Source organism: Crocuta crocuta, unplaced genomic scaffold (assembly GCF_008692635.1).
Source record: "Crocuta crocuta isolate KB4526 unplaced genomic scaffold, BGI_CrCroc_1.0 scaffold131, whole genome shotgun sequence".
NCBI lineage: Eukaryota > Metazoa > Chordata > Mammalia > Carnivora > Hyaenidae > Crocuta > Crocuta crocuta.
Window position 1 is genome coordinate 7,177,682 of NW_027528977.1, and position 21,222 is coordinate 7,198,903.

Sequence of the window (21,222 nt, forward strand, 5' to 3'; positions counted from 1 at the left end):
CCACTCCACAGATTGATTTCCTGGGTGTTCCAAGTGATCTGATCTCACTACAGCTGTGTTCGAGGGACAAGGAAAATCCAGGTCCCCCTACTTCTCCACCATGTTAACTCCCCCAACTCCCCCCAGAAGATTACCTGTTGAAATGAGTGTGGGAGCAGTGACATCCAAGGTCCCTTCTAACCAGCCTTGTTCACTGGATCAACCCAACACCGATCACAGGACCAGCAAAGGAGCCAAACCCACTCAGTGTCCCTGTGAAAGCTTCTCTTGCTTGGCCATAGAGCAGGTGCCAGAAGGCAGGTTGGCGGGCTGGTGGGCAGAAGAAGGGGGCTGGTAGCCCTGAGGAAACTTATGGTGATGGCCACTGAGCAGGTGCAGGACAGTGTGTGGGGGTGGAAGGTAGGGGGTGATGGGGAGGCAGCAGTCTAGCAGTGAGGACAGGTTGTACAATGAAAAGGAGCCTGGGCAGCAAATGGGGGCCTGGCTGTGTAGTGCATTAATGTACTTCCTACACTTAAAACTGTAAGATGAAGATAGTTTTAACTTCACCAATACACAAAATCCAGTTAATTGTATACCACCTATTTTCTGTTCTGCAACACTAGATCCTCTAGTCTATTTTTGTCTTTAGTGTGTATGAGGTTCCTCTCTGTAAAAACCCTATTGGATCAGTCTTTGCTTTTCTAATTACTCTTTTCCACTTAGTTGCTATCCTGGCCATATTGTTGATTCTTTATCTATGTGTTTATTTAGAATTAACTTTAGTTAGCTGAAGTTAATGTCTTGCTACCCAAATATACTTGCATCTCCTCTTGCATTTGGCATTGTGTTAAATGATACAACCTTTTTACGAGGCTGCAGTTACAGAGTTACACTCTATGAGATATCCTCATTTGATAGCTAAAGGGGGCACTAGGAAGGTTGTTATTTAAAGAAGAAGTAAGCAGCATGATATATTGGAAAAAGGAAGTCTTATCTTTAGACAGACCCATATCAGAATCACATTTCTCTACTTAAATTAGATCTGTGACCTAAACAAATGTCTTAACCTTTCTAAAGTCTTTTTTTTTTATTTTAATTACCTACCAATTTTATTATGTGATTTTATTTTGAGGAGCTTACTGACATAGAGTCCCACAGAGCAACGTAAAGGTATGATTTTCCTGTATTAAATTTGAAAAAACAAAGTTCAACAGAATTTTAAAAATATCTTCTAAATTTAGTTTCTTTTTTTTTTAGATTAACCTTATTTTATTTTTATTTATTTATTTTTTTTACAAATAGTTTATTGTCAAATTNCTAAAGTTTTTTTTTAATTTATTTTGAGAGAGAGAGAGAGTGTGCATGTGCACACATGAGCAAGGGAGGGACAGAGAGAGGGAGACCAAGGATCCCAAGCAGGCTCCGAGCTGTCAGTGCAGAGCTCGCCACAGGGCCCAATCGCTCCAACTGTCAGATCATGATTTGAGCCGAAATCAAGTCAGATGCTTAACTGAGCCACCCGGGAGCCCTTGTCTTAACCTTTCTAAATCTCCATTTTCTCATCCATAAGATGGAAACAGTACTTTAATAACAGTTATAACAGATGAGTTGTTTGTGTAAAGTGCCCAGCTCAATATAAGTTAGATTGGTTTTCTTCCCCAATTTCCAGCCCCTGTTTTCCTTTGCTGCGGGTTCCACCTGGAACTCCTTTTGACTCCTTTTGTCTTATTTTTCTAAAAGTGTATCTTCTTAGCGTTTTTCTCTCTTGAACATTTTCCCCTTCCTTTAATAACTTCTTTGTCATCTCTTCCCCTGTCTTCCAAGGTATAATCCTTTCTATCCTGTATTCTCTGCTTTTTATCCTATATTCTCCATCTGGTAGAACTCATTTATTCTTGTGGATCATTTTAACTCTAATCTCTAGCTGAATTAAATCATCTTCATCTCAAACTTCACTCAAATAAACAGTCTCATCTTATTACCTTAAAAATTAGCTTCCTTTTGAGCCTCTCCTCCTTTTCTGCTAGTGGTACTATTATTGTCTTTACCCTGAAGACTTAAAAATTTAGTTCTAATTTTAAGGAAAGTCTTGATTTTTATGTTTCTTTCATCCTTTGTAACCAATCAGGCATACGCCTTCTTCTAACTTTGGCAAGTGTCTGAGTTTTGTCTGTTTCTTCCCACTGAGTGTCAACCATTACCCTTTCTTTACCACATTCTCAGATTACTGCATTAGCTTCTCTCTTCCTACTCCGTTCATGTTCAGTTGGTTTTTTTCCCCCCTTCTGGGGACCCAGCTCAGATTTCTGAGAATAATTTTTCCCTTGAAAAATACACATTTATATATAGATCTCTTGTAGAACTTCTCCTGAAGCCCTTAAATATGAACTTAGTAGTGATCTATTGTCTTCATTAAAAATCCATCCCTGATCTAGTCCCTGCATTTTAAAGTCATTCTGGACACTCCCGCCATTGTTCTCTAGTTGCAGTTCTTATACCCTTTGGCTGATTAAAGATCTGTGTTGACTCATATTCCCTAAGATCAGTTGTAAAAAGTCAGAGACATTGTAGATGATAGTGACTAATAGTTACTGAGTGCCTCTGGAAGCCAGACTTTTTCATATAATATTCCCAGCAATCATATGCATAAAAGATAGGTGGTACTAATACCATTTTTATAGAGTGGCCAACCGATTCTTAGGAGAAGTAACTTGCCCGAAGCTATATAACCAGTAAGTAGTAGAGGCAAGGTTTAAATCTGTGCTTAACTCCAAGCCCCAGAGGCTCCTGGGTGACTCAATCTGTTAAGCGTCTGGCTCTTGGTTTCAGCTCAGGTCATGATCTCACGGTTCATGGGTTCAAGCCTCGCATTGGGCTCTGCCCTGACAGCACAGAGCCTGCTTGGGATTCTGTCTCTCCCTCTCTCTGTGCCCCTCCCCCCTCACACTCTTTCAAAATAAATAAACATTAAAAAAAAACAACAAAAAATACTCCACACACCATACAAACTCTTTAGATGTCCAGTTGCTGTTGCTTTTCAAAATGAGTTCTGAGAAGCTTCTTGAGGGTGGGGGAACCACGTGGCTGCTGTCCACTTCTCCTCCCCTTTCCCTTCCCAATAAGAATGGCTCCCAGCTTCACTGCTCTGTTATGAAATTTCATTTGAAAAAAGAATCTAATGCCTAAGTAACATTTGAAGTTTGCAAGCCATTGATACTTTCCCTTTGTGGTCAGTGAATTAGGATTTACAAAGGGATCTAAAATGAGTCCTTTCTTGTAGCAAAATAAGTATTAATTTTTACTCGTTTCATCACTTTTATTTCAGAGTGAGATAATTCGAGATAACACTGGAATTTTGGAGTGTGTTAAAGAAGGAATTGGAAGAGTAATGGGCCTAGGAGTGCCTCATAGCAAACGACTGCTTCCGCTGCTTTCGTTGATCTTCCCCACCGTGCTGCATGGGGTTCTGCATTACATCATCAGCTCAGCCATTCAGAAGTTTGTCCTGCTAATTCTAAAGAGAAAGACATATAGTAGCCATCTAGCTGAGAGCACTAGTCCAGTGCAGAGTATGTTGGATGCTTATTTTCCAGAACTTATTGCTAACTTTGCTGCCAGTCTTTGCTCTGATGTTATACTTTACCCGTTGGAAACCGTTTTGCACCGCCTTCACATTCAAGGAACACGCACAATCATTGACAATACAGACCTTGGCTATGAAGTGCTTCCAATTAATACACAGTATGAGGGTATGAGAGACTGTATCAATACTATAAGGCAGGAGGAAGGAATGCTTGGTTTTTATAAAGGGTTTGGTGCTGTTATAATACAGTACACACTGCATGCAGCTGTTTTACAGATTACCAAAATTATTTACTCCACCCTTCTTCAAAATAGCGTGTGAGACCTCAGTTCCTGGTCAGTCTAAAAGACATAATCTGGATACGTTGTTATGAAATTATGAGGGATAAAAGTGAAATACTGGGGGTAAATGGATTAGAAAGTGAAACCGGTAGAAAAAGCCCATGCTGATTATATTGACCTTTCATTTTTTAAAAAGGTATATATTTTGGATATATTTTGGAAAAATATTCCAGATTTGAAAACTCAATGAAAGTAACACTCACAAATTGACTTCTAGCTAGCGTAGCACTCATGCTAAACTGAAAAGATCCTGGGCAGAAGCAAAAGTTTGTCAGCAAACATAAAACAAAATTTCAGAGAGCTAAATTTATTCCAGCTGACATCAGTATTTATTAGAAATTTGTTTCACCTTCTAGATTGATATTGGTATGTCATTCTTAATCCAGTGTATAGTATCAGGATAGTTCACCTTTAAACAAATAAACTGTGTCGTCTGTGACAAAGATGAGAAGGACTAGGTTTGGCACTGTGTAAGCAGGACTTTTTTAAATTGCATTGTCCCTGTACAGCTTCTTAATGGCTGAATACTTATTATATAAAGTCATTTATGTACACACATATAACTTGGAATTTCCTTCATCTCTACAAATTTTCCCCTCTTAGATCAGCTTATTTCATATAATGAATACTTCCTGCTTGGATACCAGAATAAAACATCAAAAAACAAGGTACCCAAAAGATGTAAGGCAAACAATATCCTCGTCCATATACAAACCCAGCGTTTTAATGCCAGCAACTGAAAATCCGTCATATGTTTATAAAGTTTGACTTGCTTACCTAGATAGGTGAATCATCAGTCCGGTTTTAGACCACTCCTAAAATAGAATAGAAAATAATCATGACAACTATTATTGTTTGCACATTTGCGAATTGTATACTGAAAGGAATGTCACTTGCCTTATATTTCTGAATGATTTGTCTAGAGGAGAAACCATTAAAATTCACATGGGAATTTGTGCCTCTTGCTTTTTGTATAGTCATCAGTTTTTATTTTCTTCTAGTTTTTGTTTATAGTTTGATTCTCCAAACTAGATCTACATAAAGGGAAGAGCAAGTTTATCCTTATCACCTTTTATTTAAACTTGTTTGGATGAATAACAAAGGAAAAATAAAAACTTTAAAGGGGGTTTGTCCTTTTTATGACTGAAGAAAAGAAGTAAATCTCAATATGTAAGAAGCAAAAACATTGCTATCAGTTTGTTAAAAAAAATTTTGCCTGTTAAAATGAAGTTGGTGGGTGAGGTTCTTTGTATAATAAAATAATAAGTATTTGATCCAAACTTAAACATTTTAAAGTTTCATTTCCTTATGTGAGTGATCCCAGTTTTACTACTAACCATCTAGCACACTGAAACTCAGTGACTTTGCACTGGTGGTGTCCAACCTAGAACGTATACGGACTGAAATTTACTTGCTGAGTGTCAGCAAAACAGTTATTTTTTTGTAAGTAATAGTTTTAGAACCAAAAAGCCATATCCAAAAAGTGTCCGACAGTATGTTAAGTAGCAATTTTCTCTACAATCTTATGCGGTAAGTGTGTGGTTTTTTGTTGTTGTTTCTAAAAAAACAAAACACATACAAGTTTTTATTTTTTAAATTCCACCAACGGGAAAATAAAACACCACTGATAACATGTTGTACTTTTCAGTTAATTTTTTGGGTTATGGTTTACTTTGTCCTACCTGTGACACCTAAATTGTTTTCAATGCTTTGAACTGCTAAGTAAAGTTTTAGATGTTTATAAACTGTCCAACTTCCAGCCATTTTTATTATAATCAAAGAAGATGGTTTCAAACATGAGTAAACCAGAAAATAATCAAGTTTCAGAAAATTTCTACAACAGAATCTGAATGGAATGAAGTATTTACTAGTAAAACTCAATGAGATCTTTAGTTCAAGATTATTTGATGGAGGTTAGTGTGAAGATTCAGTTATATAAATCTGTCTCAGAATCCTTACAAGACTAATAGACTGAACTACACACAAGTAAGGTTGATCTTCTCTTTGGAGAAAATGCAAATTAAAATTGGAATGTGGCGAGTAAAATTCTAATTGTTTTTACTGCCATTCCAAATTAGTTGAAATACAAAAATTCTTAAAATTTGAGAACTTAAATGCTGGCCAAATACATTCAAATGAATTTAGAAAGGAGTAAGGGAAATACACATTAGGCACACTCTTTCCCTTTTAAAAATTGCTCTCTAGCATATAGTTGCCAAAGCCAAATATCCATTGGCTACATTTTTTTAAGATGATAGTAGCTCAGACTATTTTAAAATTCAGTGTGATTAACAGTATTATGAATAAGATCCTATTAAAATGTTCCAGAGGCCCAATGGTCCTCTTACAGAAGCCAGATTTTGGCCATGGAGCTCAATTATGATATACTTGCTTTACACCATAGGATTTCTTAATGAGAGTCAAATAGTCTGAAAGTGATAGAGTTAAAAACTGAAAAGCCTGGTAAATACGGAGTATGTTAAGCGAATTTATTAATTGACTTAGTACATTTGCATGTAAATTTCTTTTCCTTGAGCTACGTTTCTTTATTTTATGGACCCTTGAAAAATAACCCCTAGGTTTTTAAAATTTACTGAAGCCTCCAAACTCCCAGCACTAGATGTTACAAATAGTAAAAAACAATCTGATTTCAAAATGGCTATGGTTTGGGAGATTTGGTAAATTCAGCAAGTGTCTCCAGAAACAAAACTGAAGACAGAAGAAGTCTCACTTTTGCAAACATGCCTGACTACGCACAGCTGTCTTTTCAGCCCTTGCTTTGTTACAACTGCACAAAGCATTCCCTTTCCTGACTTGGCTTGCATGCTTCAATATTTCTATCTGTGTATCCATACATCTGCTTGGAAAATAAAACACACTGCATTGCTATTTGTTTTTTTCAGCTGAGATTGTGGAGGGTATTTGCCCTCAGTTTGCTTAACTAGATCTTTTGGAACATGAAAGACTATTCGCCAGCTCTTGAAAAGGTATTAAGGTTTGAATTAATTATTTTCAATAATATATAAGCAAATAAAATCCCCTTGGCAGCAATTCACATTGCAGTAGAACTTGAGTGATATTTTGGCATTTATGCTGTCTCTTCTCTTTAAAATAGCTGCACATGTCTCTTGCTCTCTCTAATATAAACTGGATGTGTAATGTCTGTTAAGTCGTTGAGTATCACTAATATGATATCAAGTTGTGTAGCAGAGTAACAAAAACTTGTGATTTAACAATGACTCTTACGCAGTATTACCTCAGCTAGATGAGGTGTTTGTGTGCGTGTGTTTAAGTTGTTTTTGTCTAGTATTTTAAATGTTTTCAGTAAATTGTGTAATATGAAAAGGTTCAATAAACTGTTGAAAATAAAAACAGTGTATTTCTCTTACTGATGCTAGAGAACTACTCAGGCTTCTGGTGAAAGAAAAGTTATTTTTTTGTAGGTAGAAATGAAGATCAGGAAAAATACATGAAGTTGAACTTTTTTTCCCACCACTTAAAAAATCCTGATGTGTGATGTGGCTCATGAAATAAGTAACATATTTTCTAAAATAAGGTTTCATATGCAGTATATTCTGTAAAAGTCTTCCACATTCCCATATTTAACCCTCACAACAGCCTTCAGGTATTTTCTGAGTAGTTCTGTTGAGGGAAGAAATAGAGAGGTTGTGACTTCTCCAGTGTTAAGTAACTGAGGGGAGTGATGACACCAAGACGGCAAGTATTCACTTCCAAACTTGTGTCCCTCCACAGAAACTTAGAAAAAAACAATCAGAAACTCAGAGCCAACTTTATCAGAACTCTAGAAAACAAGTTCATAACAACCAAGTGAATGCAGTATCAAGAAGAAGGAGACTTAATGGTAGGAAAGCTCTGTTGTGTTTTTTGCTTGCCTTTACCCCCACTGCCCTCGGAGTATCTGTGGGAGCCCATCAGCCACCGTGGGACATAGCCCTTAATTCTGGAAGGAATAAAGGAAATGTTATTTGCAAGTTACTGTGTTTATCCATACTAACCTCTCTAGGGGCTACCTAAAAAAATAATGCAAGGTTTTCATCTTTTTTCCATAACTGGACCTCCACTCAGTTAAGAAAAGTGGTAGGCATTCCTTGAAAACATTGTAATGTTGTTGAGAAAAACCTCAGCCATTTAGGGCAAAGAATTACAGTTGAGTCATACAAAGGTCTGTCTATAAAGCCAAGGAGGAAAGGCCAGAGAGTTGCTTTGGGGAATTCAAAAGTCATCATGTATACGAGGGAATTTAGAAAGCCACACACATGCTCAGGACAGGAGGCATGCTCAGAAAAGAACTGAGAAGACCCTCAGCAGAACTATAAGCTCAATGCAAGTAGGAAGGGAAGGATGAGTCAGAGTTGTAAATGGCCTGGCTAAGTATTAAAGGGGTGCTCCAACACACAGCCAATCCACAAAGTAAAGCAACTAACTAAAGCCAGAAATTGAACCTAGTCTTATATCTAGTTCAGTGTCCCACCATAATGGGACCTCTCAAAGTCAGGAATAGATGGTCAAATAATATCTGCTCTTTAGGAAAAGAGTGGTAGTTAACATTTTTGAGCACGTAGTATAATGGCTGGATCATTAATAACTTAGATGTGTTACAAATTCCCTAGAGCATCCTTATAAAGTAGGTCTAACAGTATCCTCATTTTATAAATGCAGGATCTGCTGCTGGGAGGTTAAGCCAAGATCATACAGACAGGAAGAAGAATAACTAGGATTTACTCCAGGACTTGCTCAATTCTTACACTCCTTGGCTGGTCATGAGACCAAAGTTTGCCTTGCTTTAAGTAGTGACATCAACTGAAGGATTAAAGGACACCAGTGTTCTCACTAATTGATGAATTGTTTCTTAGCTTCAGCTGTCCTTGGTCTATAATGGAAGAGTTCTTTGGGGGGTCCTTCAAAGTCCTCACCATCACCTTCCCTTCGTAGGTTGGAAACATCTTCTCCCTTTCTCTTTGAGCTTCCATAGCCTCTTCATTCTTCCTTCATTCTTTCTTGTGACTTACAGACTTTCTACCTTGTAGTTATAAGCGAGCACCCCTTAAATCCTTTATCTTTATTGTAGACATCATGTTTTCTCCAACTCTTACTACACAAACACATACATAGACATAATAAATTACATGGCATAATAGATGTTGAATGAACAAATGAAGCCATAAAACTGTGCACCCAACCTTGTCTGTATATTTTGAAACATTCCTTTTTAGCTTAGAATTTCTTTTTTTTTTTTTAATTTTTTAACGTTTATTTATTTTTTGAGACACAGAGAGAGACAGAGCAAGAGTGGGGAAGGGCAGAGAGAGGGAGACACAGAATTTGAAGCAGGCCTCCGGCTCTGAACTGACAGCACAGAGCCCGATGCGGGGTTCAAACACACAAACCGCAAGACCATGACCTGAGCCAAAATCAGATGCTTAACCAACTGAGCCACCCAGATGCCCCTACCTTAGAATTTCAACACTGACAGTGACCTTTGGAAATCATCTTAATTAAAACTCTCATGTCACAAATGCATAAAACGAGTCCTCTAGATGTTTAGTGGTTTTGTTAAGTTCATAGAATCACAGAGCTGGAGACATAACCCAGGTCTTTGTAATTCTGGTCTAGTCATTTTCTCCTACATCATCTGCCCCTTCCATTCACTCCCTCCCTCTTTTCTAGACAGACATTATCTATACAAATATACACCCGCAAGTGAGCTCTGTGGCACTTGATAGACCCTACTTTCAAAAAATACATATATGGGGGCACCTGGGTGGCTCACTTGGTTGAGTGTCTGACTCTTGATTTTGGCTCAGGTCATGGTCTCACAGTTGTGAGATCAGCTCAGAGCCTGTTGAGATTCTCTCTCTCTCTGCCCCTCCACTCTCTGTCTTTCCTTATAAATTTTAATATTAGCATAGTAGCATAGTAGCCATGTTATAAAAGTTTAAAAATGCTTGTGACTTGGTGAAAGTCACATACCTAGGAAGTACTGAAGTAGCAGAAGCTCTAGCAGGCTAATTACGGACTTTTACTACTATCACCTCCTGAACAACCTTCTCAAGATTCAAAATAAATTAACCACTCCACTCCAGCACCTAGAACATTCCTTGGTACATGTATAAGTACTGAAAAATATAAACTATATCTACTATAAGCAAGTAGCTTGTTAATATAGTAATCTTACAATGTAGAAGAGGCCCTTTTGATAATCTCAAATTTCCATATCTAGGAAATGAGTTTAGTACTTTCATAACTGTCAGCATGAACTCCAACTTTGAGGCTGGAATCTATCTACAGATCTATTGTGAAGAATGGCTCAGAGCCTCAGAACAAACCTAGACTTTTAAGACTACTTAGAAAATCTCTCAACCCTCAAAATCATTATACTGGAATCTGATTTAAACTGTTTTTAAACAAAAGCATTAAGGGTGCTAAACATAGCCTATATTTGGCTGTTATGAAATCTCGCTCATCTGATCTAATCTGTTGACAGAGGAAAACTTTCCATGCCTCCCTCCAACACCTAGTGTCTAGGGAAAATATTTTTGAAATGTCAGCTTCTTTAAATTACTGATGTAGTCAAAAGACTCCTACATCCAACAATGGAAATGTAGAGCCCAAGTACATTTTACTTCTTTAAAAAGGCCTGTGATGTGCTGCAACTAATAAACAGATGACTTCTTTGGGCTAGCTTTAGTTATTCTGAGAAAAGAAAGATCTATGGCCTGGATCTTGGGGAAAAGATAAACTTGGCATCATCAAGTATTGGTTAATAGAAGAGATCCATTCTCACATTATAAAAAGTTTTTAAAAAGGGGGGATCTGAACGGCTCAGTCAGTTGAGCATCTGAGTTCGGCTCAGGTCATGATCTCACAGTCCTTGAGTTCAAGCGCCATGTCCGTCTCTGTGCTGACAGCTCAGAGTCTGGAGCCTGCTTTGGATTCTTTATCCCCCTGTCTCTCTCTGCCCCTCCCCTGCTCATGCTCTGTCTCTCTCTCAAAAATAAATAAACATTAAAAAATTTTTTGAACAAAATAGAAGAGGTCCATTCTCAGTCACAAAGTTTGCCCTAACTGCTACTGAAAAATCCACAATATTGACATCATTCCCAGTCTTTGATAACTGAGGAGGAAAGCAAACAGAAAAATTGCTTGTTATATAACTTTGGATGTAGCATTTTTTTTTAAATTTTTTTAATGTTTTATTTCCAGGAGAGAGAGAGAGAGAGAGAGAGAGAGACAGCGCGAGCAAGGGAGGGTCAGAGAGAGAGGGATTCACAGACTGAAAACAGGCTCCGGGCTCTGAGCTGGCAGTGAGCACAGAGCCCGATGTGGGGCTCGAACACACGAACCGTGGGATCATGACCCAAGCGAAAGTCGGACGCTTAACCGACTAAGCCACCTAGGCGCCCCACGGATGTAGCATTTTCTTGAATTACATCCTGACGTTAAATTGGGCTTTTTCCCAAAAATGAACTATTGGGACCTCACGAAGATAAAAAGCTTCTGCATGACAAAGGAAACAATCAACAAAACTAACATGCAACTGAACGGGAAAAGATAGTTGCAAATGACATATCAGATAAAGGGCTAGTATCAAAATCTATAAGGAACTCACCAAACTCCACACCTGAAAACCAAATAACCCAATGAAGAAATGGGCAGAAGACTTGAACAGACACTTGTCCGAAGAGGACATCCAGTTGGCCAACAGACACATGAAACGATGCTCAGCATCCCTCATCAGGGAAATACAAATCAAAACCACACTGAGATACCACCTCACACCAGTCAGAGTGGCTAAAATGAACAAATCAGGAGACTATAGATGCTGGTGAGGATGTGGAGAAACTGACACCCTCTTTCACTGTTGGTGGGAATGTAAACTGGTACAGCTGCTCTGGAGAATAGTGTGAAGGTTCCTCAAAAAATTGACAATAGAACTCCCCTATGACCCAGCAATAGCACAGCTAGGAATTTACCCAAGGGATACAGGAGTTCTGATGCATAGGGGCACATGTACCCCACTGTTCATAACAGCATTTTCAACAATATCCAAATCATGGAAATAGCCTAAATGTCCGTAAACTGATGAATGGATCAAGAAAATGTGGTTTATAAATACAATGGAATACTACGTGACAATGAGAAAGAATGAAATATGGCCATGTGTAGCAACATGGATGGAACTCGAGGGTGTTATGGTAAGTGAAATAAGTCAGGCAGAGAAAGATACCATATGTTTTCACTCATATGTGGAACAGGAGAAACTTAATGAAGGACCATAGGGAAAGGGAAGGGGAAAAAAATAGTTAAGGAGAGGGAGGGAGACAAACCACAAGAGAGTCTTAAATACTGAGAAAAAACTGAGGATTGATGGAGGATGGGGGAGAAGGGAAAATGGGTAATGGGCATGGAGGAGGGCACTTGTTGGGATGAGCACTGGATGTTATATGGAAACCAACTTGACAATAAGCTATATTTAAAAATAATTTTTAAAATTAGGCTTTTTCCAAGGGTAACAAAAAAACTCTGTTGATGATAGTTCTGTAAAAATATCTAATCCCACTTAAAATAAAATTGGAATATTTACAGTGACATGTATCTATATATAGCCAAAAAGGGCAACATTGACAATTCTGCTGATCTCTGCTATTTATTAAAATATGCACCTTCAAAAAAAATAAGGTAAAAAACAAGCCAAAGACTGGGAGAAAATATTTGCTAAATATGTATCTAATTAAGAACTTGTATCTAAAATACACAAAGAATGCTTAAAACTCAATAATAAAGAAAATAAACAACTCAACTAAAAAGTAATTAAAAGTTTAAAAAGTAAAAGTAATTAATAATTGGGCAAAAGGTTTGGACAGATACACAGACATGTCACCAGAAAAGATATATATATAGATGGCAAAAAAAAAAAAAAAACCCAAGCATATAAAGAAGAGGTTACACATCATATGTCATTAGAAATTGCAAACTAAAACAGTATTATCTTTTTTATCTAACTATTAGATCTTGCATTACCTTGTAACTATTAGAAATAACTAATATCCAAAACACAACACCAGATGCTGGTGAGGATGCAACAACAGGAACTCTCATTCATTGCTGGTGGGAATGCAAAATGGTACAGCCGCTTTGGAAGACTATTTGCAGTTTTCTTACACAACTAAACATAGTTGTACCATACAATCATGGAAATCATGCTCCTAGGTATTAACCCAACTGAGACGAAAACTTAGGTCTACACTAGCACCTGCACACAAATGTTTGTAGTGGCTTTATTCATAATTGTCAAAAATTGGAAGCAATAGAAATGTTCCTCCATAAGTGAATGGATAAACAAACTGTGATACATCCATACAAAGCATTATGATCCAGTGATTTAAAAAAACAGTATCAAAGGCTACATACTATATAATTGCAAGAATATGACATCCTAGGAAAGGCAAAACTGTGGAGACACTAAAAATATCAGTGCTTTCCAGAGGATGGGGAATGGGGAAGGGAGGAGAGGATAAACAGGTGGAGCACAAGGGATTTTTAGAGGAATGAAATTATTCTATACGGTCCTATAATAGCCGATGCATTACATTATGTATTTGTTGAAACCTATTGGCTGTATAGCACAAAAGAATTTTTATTTTACCTTTTTTTGTGTTTTATTTGTTTCTGAGAGACAGAGAGAGAGACAGCATGAGCAGGGGAGGGTCAGAGAGAGAGGGAGACACAGAATCCGAAACAGGCTCCAGGCTCCGAGCTGTCAGCACAGAGCCTGACATGGGGCTCAAACCCATGAACTGTGAGATCATGACCTGGGCCAAAGTCAGACGCTTAACCGACTGAGCCACCCAGGCGCCCCAGCAAAAGTATTTTTAAAGTATGGATTTTAGTTATTAGTAATGCATCAATATCAGTTCATTACTTGTAATGAATATACCACACTAATGCAAGGAAGGGCAGGGAGGAGGGGAAATATAGGAGAACCCTCTATACTACTCTATGCTCCCTGCTCAATTGTTTTGTAAGTCTAAAACTGTTGTTTAAAAAAGTCTCTTGGGACGCCTTGGAGGCTTAGCCAGTTAAGCTTCTGACTTTGGCTCAGGTCATGATCTCACAGTTTGTGAGTTCAAGCCCCACATCCAGTTCTGCACTGTCAGCACAGATCCTGCCTCAGTTCCTCTCTCTCTGCTTCTCCCCTGCTCATGCTCTCTCTCTCTCTCTCTCAAATAAATAAACATTAAAGAGGTAAAAAATAAACAAAATTCTCTTGATTAAAAAAAATCTAAATAATTTCCTTCTATCCCTCAAAGTGTTTTCACTAATGTTAATATTTATAGAACCATGGTAAAATTACCAGGAACAGATCATTAACATTGGAAATATATTATTAATTAAACTATAGACTTTATTTGAACTCCACCATTTTTTCCACTAATGTCCTTTTCCTCTTCCAGAATACTATCCAGGATTTCACATGCATTTAGTTGTAAAAATGTCAGCCTTTTTTGTCATTTTTTGTCTTTCATGATCGTGACACTTTTGAAGATTACTGATCAGTTTTGTTGTAACTTGTCACTTAAGTTGGATTTGTCTTAAAGTTTCTCATGGTTGAAATGAGGTTATGAGTAAGAATCCCATAAACACAGTATTGTGCCTTCTTTTTATCAAGGGATTTATGTCACCATGTCTTATTACTGGTGATGTTAACCTCAATTACTCGGTTAGATGGTGTTTGACAGGCTTCTCCTCTGTAAAGTTACCATATTTTCCTTTGTATTTAGTATAAGTATCTTGAAAGAGATACTTTGTAACTATGCAAATTCTATTTACTCTGAAATTTTTATCCTCTAACTTTAATATTCCATATACATTAGTGTATCTTGCCTGCAAGCAAAAATTGTTACTGTGATGTACTCCCTGTGGTGATCCTCTTTTCTTACATTTCCTTTTATATTTATTAATTGGAAAATTACATGAGTAATTTTTTCTTCTTATTTGCTTATTTACACCAAAATGATAATGAACAGCAACTTTAATTTTTGAGTCAAAGGTCACAAAATATTTATGACATTTGTGAACATCTATGTAACAAACAACAGCAACCATTTTTATAAGCCAAAAAGTAGTCAAGATGCAAAAAAACAGATATAAGCTAATGATAGCAAATTTTAACATGTCATTCTCAGTATACTACAGATAAAGTGGACAAAAATAAGTCTTGGTTAACATTAAAGATCTAAACAACATAAACATATAGACTTTATAGATACATATCAAATGTTTTATTCTAATACTACAGAATAGATCTTCTTAGTATACCATTGGAATAAGATATATAAATTGAATGTTTACAAAATATTGATCACATATTAGGTTATAAAGTCAACATTAGTAAATTGTATAATGTAGAAATATTATAAAACATTTTCTAACCACCATGCAATACAGCTAGACATTATTTTTAAAAATGTTTAAAGACTCTTCCACTTAAAATTAATAAAATTTTCTACTAAATAGGTCTGGATTAAAAAAGGAAATAAAATCTGAAATAATGATAATACTACATATCAAAATCTATGGGATACCTTTAAAACAGTGATCAGGGGTGTCTGGATGGCTCAGTGGGTTAAGTGTCTGACTTCAGCAGAGGTCATGATCTCACAGTTAGTGAATTCTGAGCCCATGTCGGGCTCTGTGCTGACAGCTCAGAGCCTGAACCCTACTTCAGATTCTGTGATTGCCTCTCTCTCTCCCTTCTACCACTAATGTTCTTTCTCTCTCTCTCTCTCTCTCTCCTCTGTCTCTCTCTGTCCCTCAAAAAATAAATAGACATTAAAATAAAATTTTAGGTTAAATAAAACAGGGATCAGAGGAAAATTCATAGTACTAACCACTTTTATCAAATCAAATAATTAAAATTAAATTCCAAACTTAAAAACACAAGTAAACAAAGTATAAAAGGGAAATCATAATTTAGATAAAGCAGAATTAATGAAGTAGAGAAAAGAAATAAATTAGGTATAATTTTGTAATGATTAACAAAGTAGACAAACCACAAGATAATTTGATCAAGAAGCAAAAGGTAAGGGACAAATATACAAAATAAGAAATAATAAGAGGCAAACAGTGATATGCAGAAAATTTTAGAAATTATGGGGCCTCCATGCAAATATATTTGATAGCCTCCATTTAGAAATTTAGAAATTACAGGACTCCATGCAAATATATTTGATAGCCTACATAAATTACTTACTAGTAAAATATAGATTAACAAAAGCAGCATGTTTGAAAATGAACAATTAAACAGACTAATTTTAGTATAGGCAATTCAAAAGGGTATCAAGGAACTATCCCACAGGAGCACAGGCCAGAGGGTTTCATAGGAGAATTCCAAGAAATGCTCAAAGACCAGAGGTAGCCGCAATGTTCTGCAAATTGTTCCAGAAATCTACAAGTGAAGGAAAACTTCCTAAATCTTTTTATACAGCAAATATAATGGAACATGATCATATAAAAAATTAGAAATCAGTATCACTTATCAATATTGATGCAAAATATTTGATAAACTATTAGCAGAGGACAAAACACCCCATTAAAGAAATTCCATGATCAAGTGGAATTTATTACATGAACACAACATTTTTCTGTATTCTAAAACCATTAACATATTAATTGTTACAGGATTAATTGTTACAGGATTGTTCTGTATTCTAAAACCATTATAATATTAATAGATCTAAGGAATAAAACATGCAATTATCTTCATGGATATTGAAAAATCCTTTGACAAAAATCAACACTCACTTCTAACAATAAAAACATCAAGAAAAAAGAACTTGTTGAATACTCTCTTAACATGATTAAATATATAAACCCAAGTTAAGCTTACTTAATAAACCTGAGAGATATTTCCACTGAGATTAAGAACAAAACAAAAATACCTACAATCTTGACCCCATTCTACCTTGTACTGCTGTTATCAGCCAATGCAAATAGACAAGAGAAATCAATTAGAGACATAAAATTGTTTAAAAAAATCTAAAACTACCTCTATTTGCAGACAAAATTTTTGTATGCCTAGAAAACCCTAACATATCGATAATAAGACTTAAAAATTTTAGTAAGGTAATCAGATAAAAATTAATATACAAAAATTAATTACCTTTAAATATTCAAATAATAGGACATAATGGTAGGGAGAAAATCCCATTTTCAATAGTAACTAAAAAGATTAAATACTTAGGAATAAAATTAACAAAAACAAATGCAAAACCCATCAGGTTAAGGAAGGTTTTTAAACCACTGCTGAAAGATACAAAGGTAGAGTATATTTAAAGAAATGGAAAGTTTCTGTTCTTGGATAGGATGACTCAACATAGTAATGATGTCAATTCTTCCTAAGTGACTTATAAAGCTAATGGAATCCCAATAAAAATACCTACAAGACTTTATGGAGTTAGGCAAGTTAATACTAAAGTTGATATGAAAAAAAAATTACAAGCCAAGACAAAACTGAAATAGAAAACTCTTGAGAGACACATAGTCTTATTAGACACTAAAACATATTGTAAAGTCTCAGTAACTAAAACAACGTAGGGCCCAAGCAATATTAGGTGAACAAACAGAACAGGATATAAAGTCCAGAAGTAGATCCAAGTGCCTATGACAATTTAGCATATGATAAAGCTGGCATCTCAAATCAATGCAAGAGAAAAAGATATTCTTTAAATAAAATGTGCTAGACAATAGTACTCAAAAAAAAGTGGTGAATTTCTTTATAACTTGGGTGTAGAAAAGTTTTCCTAACTATGATTGAAAATCCAGACCATACAATTTAAGGTCAATAAACATGACAACATAAAATATTTTAAGCATGCATAGCCAACAAAAAAACCCATAAACACATTCAAAGACAACTGACACTAGAAGCAAACATTTGCAACATACTGTTTCTATCTCAAATATATGAAACACTTTTAAAAATGGATGGAATGAAATATAAAACAAAAACAAAAATAAACAAAAACACCTGATAGAAAAATGGCAAATGATACAACATAGAAAGAGCATTAAAAAGAAGTATGAATAGCCCTTAAGTATGGAGTGAAATTTTCACCATCACTCATAGTTACAGATACGCAAATTAAAACTACACTAAGATACTATTTCTCACACATTAGCTTAGGGAAATTTTTCAAGTTTGAGATCTATTGGCTAGACAATGAAGAAACAGATACTCTGGTGCATTTTTCATGGATATTCAACTGGTACAACCCTTTTGGAATAGACTTTGGTGGGGCACCTGGGTGGCTCAGTTGGTTAAGTGTCAGACTTTGGCTCAGGTCATGATCTCACGGTTCATGGGTTCAAGCCCCTCATTGGGCTCTGTGCTGATGGCTAGCCTGAAGCCTGTTTCAGATTTTGTTTCTCCCTCTCTCTCTGACCCTCCCTTGCTCATGCCTGTCTCTCTCTCTCCCAGAAATAAATAAAGCATTTAAAAAAATGGAATAGACTTTGGCAATATCTAACAAAACATAGATATGCATTTACTATTTGACTCAACAATCCCATATCTAAGGTCATGGCTGCAAAAAGAAGAGAAAAATGAACTGGGGCATTATTTTTATAAAGAAAGGAAATGTTTTTTCTAAAATTCCCCAAAGACTTTCCCCATTACTCATCAATTCCAAATGTGTCAGATGGTGACTCCTTACTGCAAGGAATTTGGGGAAGTAGGAAGTACTGTTAGCTGGGCACGCTGACATTCTGAGTCTGGTTAGTAAGAGTTTGGCTACCAAGGAGGAGAGGAGGAGACTAGGAACTGGGGCGGCAGTTAGGCGTGCCTACCACAGCTGTGAGTATTTTTCACAGGGTGCTCACTGTCTTTTGATAACCTTGTATTTGTGGAATGTCCCACATTCTGGATCCCATTTCTCCAAGACAGAAGCCAGAACTCAATTTTCCAGAATCTCTTGCATCTAAGACAGAGACATGTGACCTAGAATTTGTAGTCAACGTGCCCATGTAAAACTTCACATCAGAAAATGAAAGAGTACCACAAAACCCACCTTTTGGTTACGACATAACCAAAACATTTTGCTTTTCAGGAACAGTGATGATGAAACAGTATCACTGGTATAAACGATGGTGTCAGCTTCCAGTGGTGACACACTGGGATCACTTCTAAATCCATGGCATGGCATGAGTTGTGTGTTAATCCTTACTGCACGTCCCCTAAGCCTGGTTCCTTGGTTCCCCCAGGCATGCCGCAAAATACTTAATATAATTTAATATATTCTGTTTCCATTAAAACTAGAATTTAAGTATTTAAGTATCATAAATATCATATAATATAAATAACAATCATCGAAACACATGTAAATATATATGTTAAATATATATAAAATAGAGATGATTATCATTTATATATTTATTATATTATATAATACATATAATCTGGGGAGGGGGGGACCTGGTTGGCTCACTTGGTTAAGCAACCGACTCTTGATTTCAGCCAGCTCATGATCTCATGGTTTGTGAGACTGAGCTCCCTGTTGGGCTCTGTGCTGACAGTGCAGAGTCTTCTTGGGATTCTCTCTCTCTCCCTCTCTCTCTGCCACTCCCTCACTTGTGCATGCTCTCTCTCTCTAAAAATGAATAAAATTAACCATTATATACAAAATGTGTTTGTTAACTATCCCTCCTAGTATGTAAGTCCATATGGGCAGGAATCTTGTCTCTCTTTTTCTTTATTTTCTCCCTAGAGTCCAGCAGAAGCCATGACATGGGCTCAATAGATATGTCTTGAATTTGGTAATGAATGAAGAAGCAAACTTTTCCTTTGGTATGTGAGAAAAGAAATAGGGACAAGCTCAAACTTAGATATGTTTGTAGGTGCGATAGTGGGAAGTTGAAGAAATTCTACAGGAAGTTCTAATTGTATCTTACACTTTATAAGATAGGAAATAGAGCATATAAAACAAAACTGAGCTTGTTTTTTGATGGTTTAGGATTAACATTACTAGGATAATACTGAAAACCATATATGTTAATACAGGTATTACCATTAAGGTAATATTCATGTCAGGGTTTTTTCCCCCTGTTTCTTTCCAGCGATTCCATGATCACTTCTTGTATTATTAGTAAACGTGTCTGATTCCTGCTTTGAGAAGTTTGCATAGTATACTGGAGAAAAAAGATGGATTTTAGAATTAAACTAATCTATTCTTGATTTCTAGCTATATCTTTTACTACTGCTATATCCTTGAGAATGTTAAACGCCTTGAGCTTCAGTTTCCTCTTTGAGAAAATGAGATTATTCTACCAAATAAATAAAAATATTGAAAATGTTTTTCAAAAGTGTAAGCTTGTGGCCCATAGTAAGCTCTCAATAAAAGGTAGCTGTTATAAGAAAGTTGACCTTAATCAGTTTAGAACTCTGGGCATTTTAGCCCATTTCTATGCTATATCAGGTTCCTGATAAATGTTTGATGAATTCCACCTGCTGTCAAGGAATCTGTTTCCTTTGGTTTTTTCAAAATTACAATTTGTGTCCTGCTGATGTTGCTGATGTTATCTGATGTTATCTCTTTTTCCAGTCTCTTGTTTCCTTTTCGATTTTCTCTCTCCAATTACAGCCGTTTCTTCATCACACTGTTGCAATAAAATTTAATTCATCTATGTATCTCATGAGCCAGTACTTGTTCTGGTAATTTTCTGTCTTCTAGTTTCTCCAAATGTCTGTTTGGCTTTGTTTCTTTGGTCTCTCTCCTCAAGCAGATGATTTTTTTAGTTATTTTTGTTTCTGTGGTTAGAGAGGTCATTTGAGGGATACTTATTTTAAACATGCTTTGCTGACTGAAGAAGACTTTTACAATGCAGCCTCACCAATTTCCTACTGAAATACCTCCTAGAGAAATAAAAGAAAAAGAAAACTCAAAGCAACAAAAACCAAGACTGTCAGTCAACGGATTGTCAGAATCTCAGAGGACTTTCCACTTATTAAATATTAGGAAACCTTACTGTAGGTTGCCATCAGAGACTGACCCACAGGAAATAAAGCAATGCTGGTGTCCAAGAGCAGGTGGGAATACTGTCTTTTTTACCTCCATTGCCTGCTCAATCCTATTTTTGTGGTTTAGTCAAGGAAGGAACCTTTATTATTATGTACTGACAAAGTTCCCATGCTAACCAAAGGTTGAATTGCCAGTATAGACTCATTCAGGTATCTATTCTCAGTAGATAAGTCTATTTGGCTTTATAGACACAAGGAGCTCCTGAAATAGCATCAGAAGT

The 21,222-nt window shown here is 36.2% G+C and overlaps 1 protein-coding gene and 1 long non-coding RNA gene across 3 annotated transcripts in view; one reads left to right on the plus strand and one right to left on the minus strand.

Annotated features, from left to right (window-relative positions):
* Positions 1–7,278, plus strand: part of SLC25A46 (solute carrier family 25 member 46) — a 29,487-nt gene extending 22,209 nt beyond the window's left edge. For both annotated transcript variants that reach the window (XM_077757169.1, XM_077757170.1), the window contains exon 8: positions 3,308–7,278. In XM_077757169.1, coding sequence (XP_077613295.1) covers positions 3,308–3,886 — 579 coding nt within the window. In that variant the 3' untranslated portion in view covers positions 3,887–7,278. The remainder of the gene's footprint in view (positions 1–3,307) is intronic.
* LOC144225921 (uncharacterized) overlaps positions 3,409–21,222 on the minus strand; it is a 64,527-nt gene continuing 46,713 nt past the window's right edge. The window contains exons 3-4 of the long non-coding RNA XR_013333473.1: positions 4,684–4,721; positions 3,409–3,496 (exon numbers count right to left, since the gene is read on the minus strand). This is a non-coding gene — a long non-coding RNA (uncharacterized LOC144225921). The remainder of the gene's footprint in view (positions 3,497–4,683; positions 4,722–21,222) is intronic.